The following is an 18,279-nucleotide window of genomic DNA, read 5'->3' as shown; positions in this document are numbered from 1 at the left end:
ATAGCTATTACCTGTCAGGATTGTTCTTGGAATTAAATAGGATAGTGAAGACGTAGCACTTGGCACAAAGTAGGTGTTTGGTGATATTCTGGGTGGAAGGTAAGAGCAGTTTTAGGGATAAATGTTTCCCAGACAAATGGGTTAAAATTCCCTGAGGGTGAGATATGGCAGTCACAAATCAGAAATTGTAAAAGAATCACTGATAAATGAATTGGCCCTGGCTGGCTTGCTATCCCTTGCTGGCTGCCTGACTTGTTTCCTACAAGAAGAATGCAGTAACTCCTGACATTCCTTCCTTCCTCCACTGCAACACAAGTTACACAGGTGATGATGTAGTTGTTGATTGATGGGCATCCCATGAGCCCTCAGTTCAGTGCATTGCACACAGTAAATCAGTACATGTTTGAAGGATGAGAGCAGGGAGCTGCCATAACAGTGTAGCCTGTTTATTTTACCATCCCTCTAGTATCCCAAAGGAGGACGAGGTGGAATGATTAAAGAATGTATGTGTCAGTAAATGTATCCTTTGGAGTTTGAAGTCAATACAGTGATTGATACATTCTTAATGCAATGATTATTGAGAACCTATCATTTTGTCACCTGCAATATAATATTCCCATCCCTTTTGGTGCAAAGCCATGGGGAAAGTTCTGCCTGTTGTCCCACTTTCTGAATGTCATTTTTAAATCCTGTCTACCTTTTTCCACCCCTCCAGACCGCCCCTCCCACACACAAGTGATTTTCCTCTTCCACAGTTTTGTCTATATCTTTTTGTATTTCAGGATGTCAGGAGATGGAACCAAGATGCCAAGTGGTGCCTGTGACTCAAGTCAACTACCGCCTACCCCAGAAAGAACCTCTGACCTCTGGAAGCCTAGATTAAACAGCTTTCTCTGACAGCTCTTCCTCCACAATCCTTGATTCCACTACCATTGGAAACTTGAGAACCATCTCTAACCATCCCCACCCCCAGGTGAGGGGACAAAGGAGAGTTATTGAGAACCTTACAGCTGCCCCCAAGTCCATTTCACCTCATACTTCACTACAAATGTGACCGTGTTTCAATTTTTACTGTGCAAAATAAATCAGGTATACCTGGTCCTCTGTCCTAGATAATGCAGGGAGTGGGAAGAGAAGAGATAAAGGAATTGGAGAGCTAGGATGGGAATGGGAGGCAAGGTCTTGTGTAGGAAGCAGCTAAGATTCTAGAGTCAGGCACCTCTTTCTGAAGTGATGCGGAAGTATATTTGAAGTAAACTCTATTGAAAGCATGATGTTGATAGGAGAGTGTAAGACATGGATTCAAAATCTAGCATCAGCACTTACTGTTTGACCTTATGTCACTTAACTTCTCTGACCTTAAATTCTTCCACGTGTAAGATTAAGAGATCTCTAAGGTCCCTCATACGCACTATGACTATGAGGAGATTCAGCGAAGTGCCCTCTGCAGATGCGTTGCTCCAGTCCCAACGCTGTTAAATTAATTTATTCTAACAGCTTGTCGCTATTGTAGCCATTACCGTGTACCATGCACGATTTACATGAACTTAACTTCAACAGTTGGAAGTGTTACTAGTATTATTCCCATTTTATAGATGAGGAAACTGATGCTTAGAAGAAATTAAGCAATCTACCTAAAATTACACAGTGAATGGGAGATAGATCCAGGATTTATACTGTCTGGTTCCAAAGACTGCCCTACCTGTGTTCTTACCTGCCAGTAAAGACTATTGTAAAAGAAAACCTGTGGTTAAAAGGAAATGACTAGCTAGTCTTTCCCATCTGTTTTTCTCCCACTCTCATTTCTCAAGAGTTTTCTTGCCGCAGTTCTCAAAGCTGCAGGATAGGTAACTGCTACTTTGGGCTAAAACTTCAGGTTTCGGAATTGCTGGTGTGTGTAACAGTTTAGGTCTTCCGCTCGCCCGGAACCACCCATACCGCTGCTTGTGCTGTGTGGGGCAGACCTCTTCGGAGATCCTGGAGGTGGTCCCAGACTAGAGTGGCAGCTATAGGAACCAATAGGCCATGGGTATTGTCGGGCCGGAAGCCAATGAGGAATCCGGTGACGGAGAAACGACGGTAATTTGTTTAAGGATGTAGGCACCGGTCTGAAGGAACATGGGGTTTTTTCAGAGGTGGCGGCGGCTCCAGCTCCCAGGCTTGCAAACATGCGTGCTGCACACGGTGCGTGAGGTACCTAAAAGTTACGAACCGCGTCGCATCCAGCCCCGCTGTGGGTGTAGACTCTGAACCCAGCCTGACACCCGTACCTCTGCCTTGAGTCGCTGGACCCGGCTACCCTAAGTTCTTAGTTGGAGGCATCTTTTTCCTAGGGTCGACAGACTGGCGATCATAGGACTCCCACCCCTGTATGTCATAGTCCTCTTACAGACTAGGGGTTAGGAACCAAGATCACTTCAGTATTCTCATCTCCCACCAGCCCCAGTCCCAGAAAGGAATGATGGGACCCATGTTATCTCCTAACCTCTTTCCTTCCAGGCAGCGGTGCCGACCCCTCCACACTGGTTGGCAGAGCGGCTTGGCCTTTTTGAGGAGCTATGGACTGCTCAGGTAAAGAGGTTAGCAAGCATGGCACAGAAGGAGCACCGGACTATTAAGATATCACTCCCTGGAGGCCAAAAAGTGGATGCTGTGGCATGGAACACAACGCCTTACCAACTAGCCCAGCAGATCAGGTACCAGACTCATTTTATACCTGCCAGGATTATCCTTCTTCCTCTGTACTTCGAAGGACTTGAGCAGGAAATTAAAATTCTGCCTGCTTCTATTCCATCCCTATCAAGATTGCCTTTTCCTGAGGATTCCTTTTTATCTGCATTAGTTTCATAGTGTCTACTCTTCGTTTATTATCCATCGGGAAAAGAAATGATATGTTTTATTGCTCTGGTGACACCTTTCCCCATTTGCATGTTTGGAGTTGTTGAGAGATAAGTCCCTCTCTTCCCCTGTGGATTGTAACCATGTCTTTTTCTTTATCATCATCCCTCCCCTGGCCAAGTTCAACACTGGCAGATACTGCAGTTGCTGCTCAAGTGAATGGAGAACTTTATGACCTGGAGCGGCCCTTGGAGACAGATTCTGACCTCAGGTTTCTAACATTCAGTTCTGCAGAGGGCAAGGCAGTAAGTCTCTTCCTTTTTGGGAACACCGTGGCAATTCAGCTAAGGGATATACATATAAAATAGAGAGATATATATCTGTCTCTCTATCTATATATATATCTTTATATACTTTTTTTTTCTTAATTTAAAATTTTTGTTTATTTGAGGGACAGAATGAATGAAAGATAGAGAAGGAGTAAGGGGAGGGGCAGAGGGAGAAGCAGACTCCCTGCTGAGCTCCCAGGGAGCTAGACGTGGGGCTCGATCCCAGGGCCCCAGGATCATGACCTGAGCCAAAGGTCAACCAGCTGAGGCACCAAGGCACCACTCTATGTGTTTGTGTATTTTTTTTTAAAGATTTATTAATTTTAGATAGGGGGAAAGTGGGGCGGGGGGAAGAGATGGGGAGAGGGAGAGAAACCCAACATTTTCTGTGCAGAGCACAGAGCCCAACACAGGGCTCCATCTCAGGACCCTGAGATTACAACCTGAACCAAGAATCAGATGCTTAACCAACTGTAACATCCAGGTGTCCCTAAACTAAGGGATTAAGTGGGCATATTTCTAGTATTTTGCTTCGGTTTCTCCATTTGCAGTTGGGATGGAGACATAACACACACTGCTTGTCTTGACTGGACCTGGCTAAGCTAGAAACTTAGGAAACCAAGTCTATTAAGTAGACATCATTTGTACTAGTAAAAGAGATCATAAGCTGAAAATAGAAAAGTAATATGCCAGTTTAGTCCTTTCAACTCTACAGACATACATTATAAGTCATCTGTAGCATGTATTTTTTAATTCTTTTTTTTTTAAGATGATTTATTTATTTACTTATTTGAGAGAGAGAGAGAGATTGAGAGAGAGCATCAGCCGGGGAGAGAGGGAGAAGCACGCTCCCTGCCAAGCCAGGAACCGGAGCTGGGGCTCAGTCCCAAGACCCCGAGATTATGACCTGAGCCGAAGGCAGGTGCTTAACTGGCTGAGCCACCCAGGTGCCCCTACAGTTGTTAATTCTAACTTGACTTGCACAACTGAGCACACAACTGGCCTCCTTCCCACTTTGTCGACTTCATGTCAGCTTAGGTAAAATGGAGCTCATCTGTTAGGATTCAGAAAAATGGAATTTTGTCACCTATGTATAAAAGGTGACCAAATCCTAGAGGAGGGGTTGCATCACATTAGATTCCTGGAATGGTAAAAAATAGAACTAAAAGACCAAACAGAGCCCTTAGGAACTACCATCTTAATCTGAAGCCCTAAAAGGGGATGTTGTAAGAGCAACAAAAGAAGCCTGGGCTCCTGCTTCTATGCTCTAGGACTGGGAAGCACCGAGGATTGGGGCTGGGGGCTCCTTTCATCCGTGCATTGCTTATACTAGCCTTTTGTTTTCTATTCAGTTTTTTTTTTTTTTTCTTTTACTATTTAGTGTTCACCTCCAAGGTCAGGTTCACCATTTTGTGGTAGTTTTTTCTGGAAGACCCTTACTGGTTTCACACCAGCTTCTCTGAGGAGAGGATCAGAGAGTGAGGGGTTAAAGGAGATGATTATGAACTCCTTTCTTGTGAACCCAGGTGTTCTGGCACTCCAGCACCCATGTCCTGGGGGCAGCAGCTGAACAACTCCTTGGTGCTGTCCTCTGCCGAGGTCCAAGTACAGAATATGGCTTCTACCATGATTTCTTCCTGGGAAAGGAGCGGTGAGTAGTGCAAGAAAAGAGAACGATTCTCGGGTGGTTTCTTTTTTAGATATTTTACCGTATTTTATTTCATTTTTTGACTTTTTGGAGTGTAATTGACAAAGTAACTTTTTTTTTTAAAGATATTTTTATTTATTTGACAGACAGATCACAAGTAGTCAGAGAGGCAGGCAGAGAGAGAGAGAGAGAAGGAAGCAGGCTCCCTGCCAAGCAGAGAGCCCGACGTGGGGCTCGATCCCAGGACCCTGAGATCATGACCTGAGCCAAAAGCAGAGGCTTTAACCCACTGAGCTACCCAGGTGCCCCCAAAGTAACGTATTTAAAGTGTATAGTGCTTGCTTCGGCAGCAAACACACTAAAGTGTACAGTGTAAGGGGTCCTGGCTGGCTCAGTCAGAAGAGTATGCTACTCTTCATCTCAGGGTTGTGAGTTCGAGCCCCATGTTGGGTGTAAAAATGACATAATAAATAAACTTTTAAAAATAAAAAAGTGTACAACCTGGTAATTTGATGTTTATATACATTGTGAAAGGATTCCCGCAATTGAGTTCATTAACATATTCATTACCTCAGTTCCTCGCTTTGTGTGTGTGTGTGTGTGTGTGTGTGTGTGTGTGAATGCTTAAGATGTGCTCTTACAAATTACAATATATATACAATGTGGAATTACCGAATTATCAACTATGTTCACCATGGTATACGTTAGCTCTTCAAATGTAATTCATTTTATAACTGAGTGTGTACCCTTTCACTGGGGTGGTTTCTGTCCCTTTTCTGGGGTATCAGGCATGTTCAGTTTGGAGGAGAAGGTTTGGGGAGGAGCCTCTCCAGGCCTCAACTGTGACATTGGTGCCATTTTCTCCACTAGTGCCTTCCTTTTCTTTTTTTTTTTTCTTTTTTTTTTTTTTTAAAGATTTTATTTATTTATTTGACAGAGAGAAATCACAAGTAAGCAGAGAGGCAGGCAGAGAGAGAGGAGGAAGCAGGCTCCCTGCTGAGCAGAAAGCCCGATGTGGGGCTCGAACCCAGGACTGGGATCATGACCTGAGCCGAAGGCAGCGGCTTAACCCACTGAGCCACCCAGGCGCCCCATGCCTTCCTTTTCTAATTCTGCTTAAAACTTCTCTAGTCTTTATGAATTAACTTTTACTTCCTTCTTCATTACTGTTGCTCTAATTTTGTCCATCCATGTTGCCTGCATCCAGCTTTTAATTTCATACATAGAGCTTTTCCTCCTGCAGGAAAATTTATACCTGTTTGCCTTTGCCAATAATTCTAGATTCTCTGGAGAGCAGGATTTCACCCCCTAGCCAACAGCTTTGGCACCCAGGTGATGCTTCTCAGCAGATGCAAACCACCCAATTCTCATCTTTCCAGGACAGTCCGGGGCTCAGAGCTGCCTGCTTTGGAGCGGATTTGCCAGGAACTCACAGCTGCTGCTCAACCTTTCCGGAGGCTAGAGGTGTCTCAGGATCAGCTTCGCCAACTGTTCAAGGTGGGGTGGAGGTGCACACATTTAGGAGAAAGACCCAGAAACATGAGGGAAAGGGTAGCTCTCTCCCAGGACATCTGTGTAGGAATAAAGACTTACCCTCATTCTCCTTCCAGGATAACCCCTTTAAGCTTCGCCTGATTGAGGAGAAAGTGACAGGTCCAATGGCAACAGTATACGGGTGAGAGTTGTCAAAATGGACGGAAAGGGAGAGGTGGAATGCATCAAAGAAGGCCAGAATTGGGATGAGGGAAAGAAGGTAGAAGGTAATCTGTTGCTCTAGAAAAGGAATAGGAACAGAAAATAATTTTATCTCCCATTGCTCTTGCTCTTTGTAGTACAGTTCTTCACTTTTTTTTTTTAATCTGTCTGCTGAAGTCCATGAGAGGGAAAACACTAGAAGCTCAAGAATTTGGAAACCACTAAGTGACCTTTTCTTTCTCCCAGGTGTGGCATGCTGGTTGATCTTTGCCGGGGCCCCCACCTTCGGCATACTGGACAGATTGGAGGACTGAAGCTGCTAACGGTCAGTTTTGAGGGCAAGGTTAGGTTGAGACCCCTGTGTTCACTGGGATGAGCAGGGGAATGGGAAGATGATCTCTCCCAGCCCCTTCTCTCCTCTAATAGCTGAGCGGAGAATCCAGAAGGAGAAAGAGTTTTAGTTCCTACTTCTGCAAACCCCTTACCTGTTGCAAACACCCTGCCCGGGTCCCGAAGCCAATTCACATTCTGTAGTTGGACTTCAGTGGTAGGGAGATGGGGAGGGAGTGTGTGAACAGGTTGGACAGGGTCACATGAGGGAGGCTTCTGTGGAGAGAGGGTGTATAGAACATCATATGACGGGTACAGGTAGAATACTATCAGTGAAAGCCATGCCATTTATGACAATACTGTTCCTGGGCCAGGTGCTTTATTTATTAGTTGGAATCAGGAGCAGGAAGCAAGGGGAGAGGCAGGTATATAGAGCCAAAAGCACTGGACTGAAAACCTAGCCATTTGTGCTTAGCCTAGCTCTGCCACCAGTGAAGTATGTGGCCTTGGGTAACTCTCCTTACCCGTCTTCCCCACCTATAAAATAAGGTTGTTGTAAATTTCTATCCTGTCAGTAAATCCACATCACAGAAACAAAGTCAGCTAACATGGGAGAAAGTATTTGAGGAAAAGCTAAAAGTGCTTATAAAACATAGGCTGTTTCTTGTTAAATGGCTCAAGAAAAGAGCAAGCAGAGGCATTTGAATTTCATGTGGCCAGGAGTAGAACGTAGTGTGGGAGGCTGATAAGTGGACGGATAGACTGACATCTGACCAGAGCTTAAGGTTACTCTGGTGAGCAGTCACTGGGGGAGGAGAGGGGGTCCTAAGTACAAGGGTCCCTGTGGGAGAATGGGAAGAAAAAAGTGGCAGGTTAAAGTTAGGCCTGAGCAGGACACAAGTAGGGATTTGGAGACTGGGTGTCTCTGAGGCTATAAACATGACAGGAGGTCTGGGAGGATAGTGGTATGCTGGTGAGGGTGGGGGGAACAATGAACACTGAGACGGGACACTTGTGGTGCTTAAGCTCAGTATCAGATAGGCATCATCCAAGGAGAGCTTAGGTACCTGCAGTCAAACCATCTTCTCTCTGACTCCCTTGTCCTCCCATAGAACTCCTCATCCCTGTGGAGGTCTTCGGGTGCCCCAGAGACACTGCAGCGGGTGTCAGGGATCTCCTTCCCCACAGCAAAGGAGCTGAGGGCCTGGGAAGAATGGAAGGAAGAAGCAGAGTTACGGGACCACCGGCGCATTGGGAAGGTACAGAGATTGGGAGGAGAGGAGTGGGTGTGAAGGAACCTGATGGTGAAGTTGGGAGCAGATTACGAATCCAAGAAATTGAGCAGCTCCCTTGTCCCCACTTTGTCCCGTGAGTGACACTGCCATTCCTGCATAGGCACAGGAGCTCTTCTTCTTCCATGAACTGAGCCCTGGGAGCTGCTTCTTCCTGCCTCGAGGGACAAGGGTGTATAACGCACTGGTGGCTTTTATCAAGGTAAGGGGGACCCAAATTGAGAGGAAGGAAGACCAGGGAGGAAATCAAGGCCCAGAAGATGCCAAGTGTTAAAAGAGGAGGATTAAACGTAAACATTGTAAAGTGCTGGTGTCCTTTAACAAGGTCCTAGGACGGTGTGGTCCACAGGGTGGGAGTGTAGAGAGAGAACATGGTACTTAACAGATTGTGGCTGAGATCAGCATGCCTTGAGATCTCAGGAGACTCACATACCTGCCAGCCTGCCACCTCTCCCCCAGTCACTCTGACCTTCCACGTCTATACCCTCCTCTCCAGGCCGAGTACACCCGCCGTGGCTTCTCAGAAGTGAAAACTCCCATGCTGTTCTCTACAAAACTCTGGGAGCTTTCAGGACACTGGGAACATTACCAGGAAGACATGTTTGCCCTGCAGCCCCCAGGCTCTGACAGGCTCTCAAGCTCCCTGAGTGACCACTCTGCCAGCCGTCCCACAGACACACTTGCCCTCAAGCCCATGAACTGCCCTGCACACTGGTGAGCGAGGAGTCAGGAGGCCTGGGTCCTCTCAGGGCTGGGGGTGGCAGCCAGGTTGCCCAATATGAAGTAACAGAAACCACCTTTGCAGAGCACTGGGACACCTGATGTGAGTCTTGAATCTGCCCTCCGGCTAACGGGAGGTAGATTTGGGGAAACCATACCTCTCTAAGCCTTACTCTCCTTGTGTAACATCAAGGGTTTGGGGTTGCTGTCCAGAGTTCCTGTTCGCCTCAGTCCCTGTCACAGAGTAGGGGTGTAGTAAATGAGTCCACTGCTGCTATTCCTAAGGAATGTACTTTCAGCCACGCAGGGCTCAAATTGTGCTGAGTGGGATGAACAGGGCTCAGCAGGATGGCATGCTAAGGCTGGAGAGGGTGCTAGCTGATGGCACAGAGAAAATAAGCATATTGGGTAGAGGAGCAGTCTGCAGGGGGTCCTTTTCCCTATGGCCCTGACCCTTCCACACCCCATCCTCAGCCTGATGTTCGCTCATCGGCCCAGATCCTGGCGAGAACTGCCCCTGCGACTGGCCGACTTCGGGGCCCTACACCGGGCCGAGGCCTCTGGCAGTCTGGGGGGACTGACCCGGCTGCGGTGCTTCCAGCAGGACGATGCTCACATCTTCTGTGCACCAGATCAGGTGGCCCTTGCCTAACTCGCCCAAGCATTTCCGAACCACTTTTCATTCTCCATATGAACTGCCAGCACTCCCGACTGCCAGTCTCTCTCTTCATATGCTACAGCTCAGTTACATGATAGCCCTAACTGTCCTACATGTTTGCCTTGTGTTTCCCCCCAAACTCCCATCACTCCAGAGCTCTAGGTAGCATATAGCTCACCCACTCGATTTTCTGCCCCCAGCTTGAATCAGAGATCCGAGGCTGTCTTGATTTCCTCCGTTCTGTCTATGCTGTCCTTGGCTTCTCTTTCCGCCTGGCACTATCCACCCGGCCGTCTGGCTTCCTGGGAGAGCCTTGCCTTTGGGACCAGGCTGAGCAGGTAAGTAGGTGAAGAGGGAGATAAACCGCTCTCTGGTGGGGGAGGGGAGATGGGAATCAGGGTCCTCCTTAGAGGCATATGCTAAGCGGGTCATTTGTTGGGGACTGGAGAGATCCTTTGCTCATAAAGTCTAAGATGACACATTCCTCTCTTGTCTCATTCACTCATAAAGGTCCTTCAGAGGGCCTTGGAAGAATTTGGAGAACCCTGGGACCTCAACCCTGGAGATGGGGCATTCTATGGGCCTAAGGTAGGTTGGGGACCCTGCTAAGAGTTTTATTCATTCATTTATTGTTTTGCTTTATTAGGTATTTAATAGACAGGAATATTTTTAAACTTGTGTAGGATGTAAAGAGGAACAGTACGTCTCCTGCCCCCATGAAGCTTGTGGTCTTGTGAAAGGTGTGGGAGGTAAATAGGCATTTGGGGGCCGCTGAATCTGCCCTGTGTAGGTACCAAGGGAGCAGGTCACTCAGGAAGGTCAGGAAGGGCCTCTGCAGGATTCTCTTTCTAACCTGAAAGTTCACTGTTCGCCAAGTACAGAGGAATTCTAGGCGAGAACAGTGCAGGCAGAGGCTGAGGTCAGGGTTCAAACTTGAAGACCAAGTTGAAAGAAGTAGAAGTTAGCGGGGAAAAAGGACCGGAAAGTGTCTGCTGGATTTGGTGAAAAGGCTGTTAGATATTGAAGGACAAGGGTGCCTGTGTGGCTCAGTCGGTTAAGAGTCTGCCCTCAGCTCAGGTCATGATCTCAGAGTCCTGGGATTGAGCCCCACTTCGGGCTCCCTGCCGAGCAGGGAGCCTGCTTCTCCCTCTCCCTTTGCACATCACCCTGCTTGTGCTCTCTTGCTCTCTGTCAAATAAATAAAATCTTTAAAAAAGAAAAAAGATATTGAAGGGCCATTTTTGGTAAAGTGGAGGCTGGAGTTGGAGTCTGAGCTGAATGAATGAACATAACTCTTTTGAGAATTTTGGCTCCTAAAAAAGTAAAGGAGAGGGCACCTGGGTGGCAGTTGGTTAAGTGACTGCCTTCAGCTCAGGTCATGATCCGGGGTCCTGGGATCAAGTCCCGCATCGGGCTCCCAGCTCCATGGGGAGTCTGCTTCTCCCTCTGACCTACTCCCCTCTCATGCTCTCTCTCACTCTCTTTCTCTCAAATGGATAAATAAAATCTATTAAAAAAAAAAAAGTAAAGGAGAGTAGCCAAAGGGGCATGGGTAATCAAAAGAGATTTTGATAAAAGGAAAAATTTGAGAATGTTTAAATGCTCTGATGAAGGAGAGCCTGTTAGGGTCAGGGAGAAATTGAAGTTGTAGAAGGGTTTCAGTAGAGGGAATTTCTTGGGGAGGTTTGAGGGGGTAGGATTGAGAGACCACCTTTGGCATCATTTTGGAGGCAGGAAGAAAAGTTGGGGTACATCCAAGGAAGTCTGTAGATGTGGTGACAGGAAGTTGAGACATTTTTCCATCTCACGTTATCATTATCTGATTTCCCCGTGAGATGGGAGACAGGATCATTTGCTGAGATGGGAGTTGGGCAGAGGAGAGCTTTCAGTGAGGGCAGTGAAGGTAGGAAGAGGAGAAAGAGAATCCTTGAGAACAGGACACAAAACTGACTAGGGCAGCAAAGGATTGCTGACAGTAGCAAGGCCCCAATTAAAGTTCAGAACAGGGACTAGCATGGTGGCATCCGTTCCTATTTATGCATCTGTGTGGTATGGGGCATGCTAGGCAGCTCAGGGGGTTTCTCTTGTAGGGCCAAGATGGTGGGAGGCCAGAGTGCCACCAGGCTGGGGTTTGCTGTGGGCATGGGACAGGAGAACAGTGGTAGAAGGGAACCAGGAAGAGTGGTTCCAGCTGCATGGGGAAAGAAGGAAAGGTGGGTAGGGGCTGTGAATGGGAAGGAACCTAGGAACTTACAAGCAATTCGTAGGAATAATTGTCAGAGCCAGAAGACCAAGGACGGTCATCAGAGGAGCGGGGTGTGTGATGTGGTGTTCTGGAGGCACACAATTCGGGGCAGTGACAGGATGAAGGCTATATCTCTGCATGAGTGCTCATAAAGATCTTGAAGATGATGAACTCAGGGAATTCAGAGCCCAGGGTGTGGGTGGGTCATTTGTGTCAATGTTGATGTCCCTTAAAGTCATACCATCACTGAGTAGAAGGAGCCACTGCTGGAGTGCCCAGTGAGTGAAGTAGCGTATGTTATAGCAATGACACATCTCAAAACAGCCTACTATGTGGGTCAGTAGAAGGTAGGGGGCACATTCAGTAGAGGCTCCTGCTTCTGGTTGCCCTTACATCCTCCCATCTGTCTCCTCCAGATTGATGTGCGCCTCCATGATGCCCTGGGTCGGCCCCATCAGTGCGGGACAATCCAGCTTGACTTCCAGCTGCCCCTGAGATTTGACCTCCAGTACAAGGGGTACAGAGCCTTGCCCGGTCCCCTTTTCCCTTGGCTACCAGCAGAAGAGGTGGAGAGCAACTTCCCCTTCTATCTTTGTCCCTAAAAATGAAACCCGAATCCTCTACACCTTTGCTGGAGCTAAATATTTCTTGAAAACTGGATGGTGCTCTTGGGTGCACATCTTATGACTCTTCCTCTGTTCTGTCTATCCTCCTCTTTCCCTCCAAGGCAGGCGGGAGTCCTAGAGCGTCCAGTCCTCATTCACCGAGCAGTGCTAGGTTCTGTGGAAAGGATGTTAGGAGTGCTGGCGGAAAGCTGTGGAGGAAAATGGTGAGACCTCTGGCCCCTGATTTCTGTTCTGGTCCTCAGAGCAGATGGTGCATGCTCCAGGTCCTGGTCTCCTCAGATCGTCTCTTCTGTTTTCCTCTCAGATCAACTCTCTGCAGCTACAGTTGCAGTCAGAGCCAGAGTAAATAGTTTGCCTTCCTCTCCTCTCTCCACTAGGCCATTGTGGCTGTCCCCATTCCAGGTGCTGGTCATCCCTGTGGGAACCGAGCAAGAGGAATATGCCAGGGAGGTGAGGAGAAGCTGGGCAGGGTGCACAGGGGCTGAAGCTGGACTACCTGGAGTCCAGAGCTGATCAGTGGGTAGGAAGGTGTCACATAGCAGAGTGGAAGGGAAATAGCATTTGGAGCCACTAGACTGGGCTCAAATGGCTGCCCGCCTTTATGCTGGAAATTCCACATCTGAGAAATGAGACTTAATTCCTTGCCTCTGGGGATGCCTGAAAATTTAACAAATTAACAAATGTTAAACGCTGACAGTAGAGCACTTGGCACAAAAGGGACCTGGAGAAGTGTTGGTTTCATATTTCCTTTCTAGAGAGAAGTAAGGATGTGGATAGTACCAAAGTCATGTAGCTAGTTGGGTAGTGCTGTGGCTAGAGCAGGCAAAGTTGGGGAATTGGTGGCAGGCTTGGCTCCAGTAGGAAGGAGACAGAAACTACGGGGGAGCTGGGGACTGGCCTCAGTGCAAAGATGAACAAAGAGGGGTTGTCCGCAAGAATCAGAGACCCTTGAGGCAGAGGATGGAGGAACAGATTTGGGGCATGGGGAAGATTGGTATCAGACTATTCTAGCTTCTCAGCCTTCAGTTCCTGGCATCAAACCTCTGTCCCTCTGCCCCAGGTACAGCAGAGGCTGCAGGCTGCAGGTCTGGTCTGTGACCTGGACGCTGACTCAGGACTGACCCTCAGCCGGAGAGTCCGCCGGGCTCAGCTTGCCCACTACAATTTTCAGTTCGGTGAGTGACCAGCAGCACAGACCCTCAGAGCCCTGCACTCTCTGTCGGCCTCCCATGCTATTCTTTCCTATTAAATTTGCTTATCTGCTTATTTGGGTTAATTGGGGTTCATTACCTGAGCTGGATTCAGGACACCTGAGCCATTTGGGCCCTGGGTTCCTTCACCCCCTGACAACCAGTTCTCACCCTCAGAATAATTTCCTTCTTTTTCTCTTTTTAAAAATGTTTTATTTATTTATTTGACAGTGAGATAGAGAGCACAAGTGGGTAGAGCAGCAGGCAGAGGGAGAGGAGAAACAGGCTCTCCACTGAGCAGGGAGCCTGCCGCAGGGCTCAATCCCAGGACCCTGGAATCTGAGCTGAGCTGAAGGCAGACCAATACCTACTACAAAATAATATTCTCAACAGAACAAAAAAAGTACAAAATCATAGACACTTGTGAAAACATTTGGTGAGATTTAGATTATTACAACGTATGGTGGAAAGTGAGTACCTTCAAGACTAGGGCTGGTTTTGTGTGTAGCCAGCCAGTGTTTGAATTTTACCTGATGGGTCCATATTTTCAGACATCTCCACTAAAGTTCTCCTTGAGACTGAGTGGGACAGTTTGAACCACATTGGCTCTGGGGATGTTGCCCAAGGCTCACTGTATTTTGATGCAAATACACTATTTCTTTTTGGACTCAATTTTATCCTTATAATTTTTGTATGTTTTACCATTTATTTCTAATTATATGCATAGTAACTCTAACATTAATTTCTTTATTTTTTAAATTAAATGAAAAAATTTTTATTTTTATTTTTATTTTTTTTAAAGATTTTATTTATTTATTTGACAGACAGAGATCACAAGCAGGCAGAGAGGCAGTCAGAGAGAGAGGAGGAAGCAGGCTCCCCGCTGAGCAGAGAGCCCGATGCGGGGCTCGATCCCAGGACCCTGAGATCACGACCCGAGCCGAAGGCAGCGGCTTAACCCACTGAGCCACCCAGGCGCCCCAAATGAAAAAAATTTTTTTTTTTTTTTTTAAAGATTTTTATTTATTTGACAGATCACAAGTAGGCACAGAGGCAGGCAGAGAGAGAGAGGAGGAGGAGGCAGGCTCCCTGCTGAGCAGAGAGCCCGATGTGAGGCTCGATCCCAGGACCCTGGGATCATGACCTGAGCAGAAGGCAGAGGCTTTAACCACTGAGCCACCCAGGCGCCCCAAAAATGAAAAAATTTTTAATTGACGTATAGTTTACACAATATTACATTAATAGTTGACACAATGTTACATTAATTTCAGGTGTACAGCATAGTGATTGGACACTTCTGTACATTACTCAGTGCTTGTCACAATAAATGTAGCTACCATCTGTCACCATACAATGTTATTACAATAATGACATAGTGATAATGACATATGGGGCACCTGGCTGGCTCATTTGGTAGAACATGTGACTCTTGATCTCAGGGTTGTGAGTTCAAGCCCCATGTTGGGTGTAAAGCTTACTTTAAAAAAAAAAAAAGTGAGAGGTGCCTGGGTGGCTCAGTGGGTTGAAGCCTCTGCCTTCGGCTCAGGTCATGATCCCAGGGTCCTGGAATCGAGCCCCGCATCGGGCTCTCTGCTCAGCAGGAAGCCTGCTTCTCCCTCTCTCTCTCTCTGCCTGCCTCTCTGCCTACTTGTGATCTCTGTCTGTCAAATAAATAAATAAAATCTTAAAAAAAAAAAAAAGGTGAAATCATATGGTTTTTGTCTTTCTCTGACTAACTTCACTTAGCATAGTATCCTTTGGGTCCATCTATTTTGTCACACAATCTCACCCCTCCTTTTTTTTTTTTTTGGCTGAGTAATATTCTGTTTTGTGTATATGTGTGTGTGTTTACCCCCTCCACATCTTTATCTATGTATCTGTTAATGGACACTTTGGTTGCTTCCATATATTGGCTCTTGCTAATAATGCTACAGTAAACGTAGGGGTACATACATTTTTTTGAATTAGTGTTTTCTTTTAGCCAGGAGTCAGGGAGGTGGTAAATACCATGCCGTATTGGTACTAGTAAGACCTAGTACCAATACTAAATATCTTACGGTATTTCTTTTTCTATTTTTATTTATTTATTTATTTTAAAGATTTTATTTATTTGACAGAGAGATCGATCACAAATAGGCAGAGAGGCAGGCAGAGAGAGAGAGAAGGAATCAGGCTCCCTGCTGACCAGAGAGCCCGATGCGGGACTCGATCCCAGGATCCTGAGATCATGACCTGAGCCAAAGGCAGAGGCCTAACCCACTGAGCCACCCAGGCACCCGGTATTTCTTTTTTTTAATTTTTTGAGGAACCTCCATACTGTTTTCTTTTTTTTTTTTTTTTAAAGATTTTATTTATTTATTTGACAGAGAGAAATCACAAGTAAGCAGAGAGGCAGGCAGAGAGAGAGGAGGAAGCAGGCTCCCTGCTGAGCAGAAAGCCCGATGTGGGGCTCGAACCCAGGACCTGGGATCATGACCTGAGCCGAAGGCAGCGGCTTAACCCACTGAGCCACCCAGGCGCCCCTCCATACTGTTTTCTACAGTGGCTGCACCAGCTTGCCTTCCCACCAACAGTGAACAAAGGTCCCTTTTTCTCCCCGTCCCTGCCAAAACTTGTTATTTCTTGTCTCCTTGATACTAGCCATTCTGACTGGTGTGAGATGATATCTCATTGTGGTTTTGTTTTGCATTTCCCTGACGATTAGTGTTGTTAAGCATCTTTTTATGTGCCTGGTGGCCATCTCTATGTCATCTTTGGGGAAATGTCTATTTAGGCCTTTTACCTAGTTTCAAGTATGACTGTTTGGTGGCTTTTTGGTGGTTTTTTGTTTTTTTTAAGGTTTTATTTATTTGACAGAGATCACACATAGAGAAGCACACAGAGAGAGAGAGGAGGAAGCAGACTCCCCAGTGAGCGGAAAGCCCAATGCGGGGCTCGATCCCAGGACCCCGAGATCATGACGTGAGCCGAAGGCAGAGGCTTAACCCACTGAGCCACCCAGGCGCCCCAGTTTTTTGGTTTTTTGGTTTTTTGTTTTGTTTTGTTTTTTGGTGTTGAATTGTATGAGTTCTTTATATGTTCTGTATATTAACCCCTTACCAGATATAGTGTTTGTGAATATCTTCTTCCATTCAGCAGGATGCCTTTTCAGTGTGTTGACAGTTCCTTTGCTGTGCAAGAGCTTTTTAGTTTGATGTGGTCCCAATAATTTATTTTTGCTTTTGTTTCCCCTGCCTGGGAAGACATCCAGAATAACGTTGCTAAAGCCAATGTCCAAGATATTATCACCTATGTTTTCTTCTAGGAACTTTATGGTTTCAGGAAAACAGTTTTCTTCTGACCCTCCTCCAAGCTGTTGGTCTCTGTTAGGTTAATCAACCAAAGGAGCATTAGAGAGAAAGGGACAGGAAGGACTAATAAGGTGTTAATTAGTTAGCTTTGTTTATTCTAGACCCAGATGGAGTCAGCCCTAAGGGATGATGAGAAAGAACTTAAGAAGAGTCAGGCCACCTTGTTCCTTTTTTCATTTCTCCACTCGGAGCTCTGTCTTGAAGACAAGGAGCAGAAACTCCTCTTACCAGATCATTCAGTTTTCTTGTTTTATACACCTACTCGCCCAGTGGCACTTAGAGCAAGTTGCCCCATGACCCCCTGAGCTTGCCTATGAGTCTTGTACTCCTGTCACCCTCCCCTGTCTTTTTTTTTTTTTTTTTAAGATTTTATTTATTTGACAGAGAGAGAGAGAGAGAGAGATCACAAGTAGGCAGAGAGGCAGGCAGAGAGAGAGAGGGGAGGAAGCAGGCTCCCTGCTGAGCAGAGAGCCCTATGCGGGGCTCAATCCCAGGACCTGGGATCATGACCTGAGCTGAAGGCAGAGGCCTTAACCCACTGAGCCACCCAGGCGCCCCCCCTCCCCTGTCTTTAATGCCCCCCCCACACACACACACAGTTTCTCTCTGGGTCTGCTTCTTGCTCTGTTTGTCTCTCTCTGGCTGACCCCACTATCTCCGACCCCTAGGTTCCTGACTGGAAGTGATAAGGCATGGAGGGCATGTCTGGAACATTTCCTTATCTCGTCAGGATGATCAGGGGAACTGGAGAGCAAGAGGCAGCTAAATATACCCTTTTCCTGAACTATATCTGGGCTGTGCTCTCACCCTTTCTAAAGATTGGGGTGTCTTGAATTTTTGCCTATCCCGTGTGGGTAAATGTGCCCTGACAGTCACAAACCTCCCCTCTTCCTGCAGTGGTTGGCCAGAAAGAGCAGAGTGAGAGAGCAGTGAACATTCGGACTCGAGATAACCGCCGACTCGGGGAGCGGGACTTGACTGAGGCTGTGCAGCGGCTGCTGGAGCTCCAGAACACCAGGGTCGCAGATGCTGAGGCAGTGTTCTGAGCTTTTGTGTACAGATGTGGCAGGAGCTGCTGGCTTCCCTTCAGGTGGGAGACCTTGACCTAACTGCCAGAGTCTGGAGGCCCCCAGACTGATCAGAATTCATGTGGAGGCACAAGTTTGCTCTCCTGGAAAGATATTTGATCTGGGGGAAGCTGCAGCTGTTTGGATGTGAGGAGCATGAAAGTATAAAGAATAAACTTGAAGCTCTTGGGTATGTGTCTTCATCTTCATCTCTGACTCCTGAGCGGGGAATAAAAGGGAATTGGACTCTGTCTCCGTCTCATTTGTCCCAGGGCACTGGGGAAACAGAAA

General features: G+C 46.9%; 1 protein-coding gene across 5 annotated transcripts; it reads left to right on the top strand.

Annotated features, from left to right (window-relative positions):
• Positions 1 to 2,042: 2,042 nt before the first annotated feature.
• Positions 2,043 to 18,239, top strand: TARS2 (threonyl-tRNA synthetase 2, mitochondrial). 5 transcript variants are annotated; one of them, XM_047728681.1, is made up of 18 exons: positions 2,043 to 2,184; positions 2,500 to 2,696; positions 3,020 to 3,143; positions 4,694 to 4,818; positions 6,195 to 6,312; positions 6,426 to 6,490; positions 6,757 to 6,835; positions 7,953 to 8,099; positions 8,236 to 8,334; positions 8,629 to 8,846; positions 9,327 to 9,489; positions 9,711 to 9,848; positions 10,021 to 10,098; positions 12,172 to 12,272; positions 12,483 to 12,584; positions 12,759 to 12,831; positions 13,442 to 13,556; positions 17,819 to 18,239. In XM_047728681.1, exons 1-18 carry the CDS (start codon positions 2,119 to 2,121, stop codon positions 17,965 to 17,967), a joined length of 2,157 nt encoding a protein of 718 aa, XP_047584637.1. In that variant the 5' UTR covers positions 2,043 to 2,118; the 3' UTR covers positions 17,968 to 18,239. The 5 variants fall into 5 exon arrangements, 4 of the variants coding, with proteins under 4 accessions (XP_047584637.1, XP_047584635.1, XP_047584636.1 ...); XM_047728679.1 differs by having other exon boundaries at positions 12,172 to 12,321; positions 12,487 to 12,584; XM_047728680.1 differs by having other exon boundaries at positions 2,056 to 2,193.
• The last annotated feature ends 40 nt before the right edge of the window (positions 18,240 to 18,279 follow it).

Source organism: Lutra lutra, chromosome 4 (assembly GCF_902655055.1).
Source record: "Lutra lutra chromosome 4, mLutLut1.2, whole genome shotgun sequence".
NCBI lineage: Eukaryota > Metazoa > Chordata > Mammalia > Carnivora > Mustelidae > Lutra > Lutra lutra.
The sequence above is the reverse complement of the archived record's forward strand: the minus strand, read 5'-3'. Positions and strand labels throughout refer to the sequence as shown.

Coding starts and splice junctions, on each gene's coding strand:
- TARS2 (XM_047728678.1), top strand. CDS start 2,119: ATGGGGTTTTTTCAGAGGTGGCGGCGGCTCCAGCTCCCAGGCTTGCAA. Junction 8,100..8,235: donor ACCACCGGCGCATTGGGAAG/GTACAGAGATTG, acceptor ATTCCTGCATAG/GCACAGGAGCTCTTCTTCTT. Junction 12,585..12,758: donor GAAAGCTGTGGAGGAAAATG/GTGAGACCTCTG, acceptor TCTCTCCACTAG/GCCATTGTGGCTGTCCCCAT.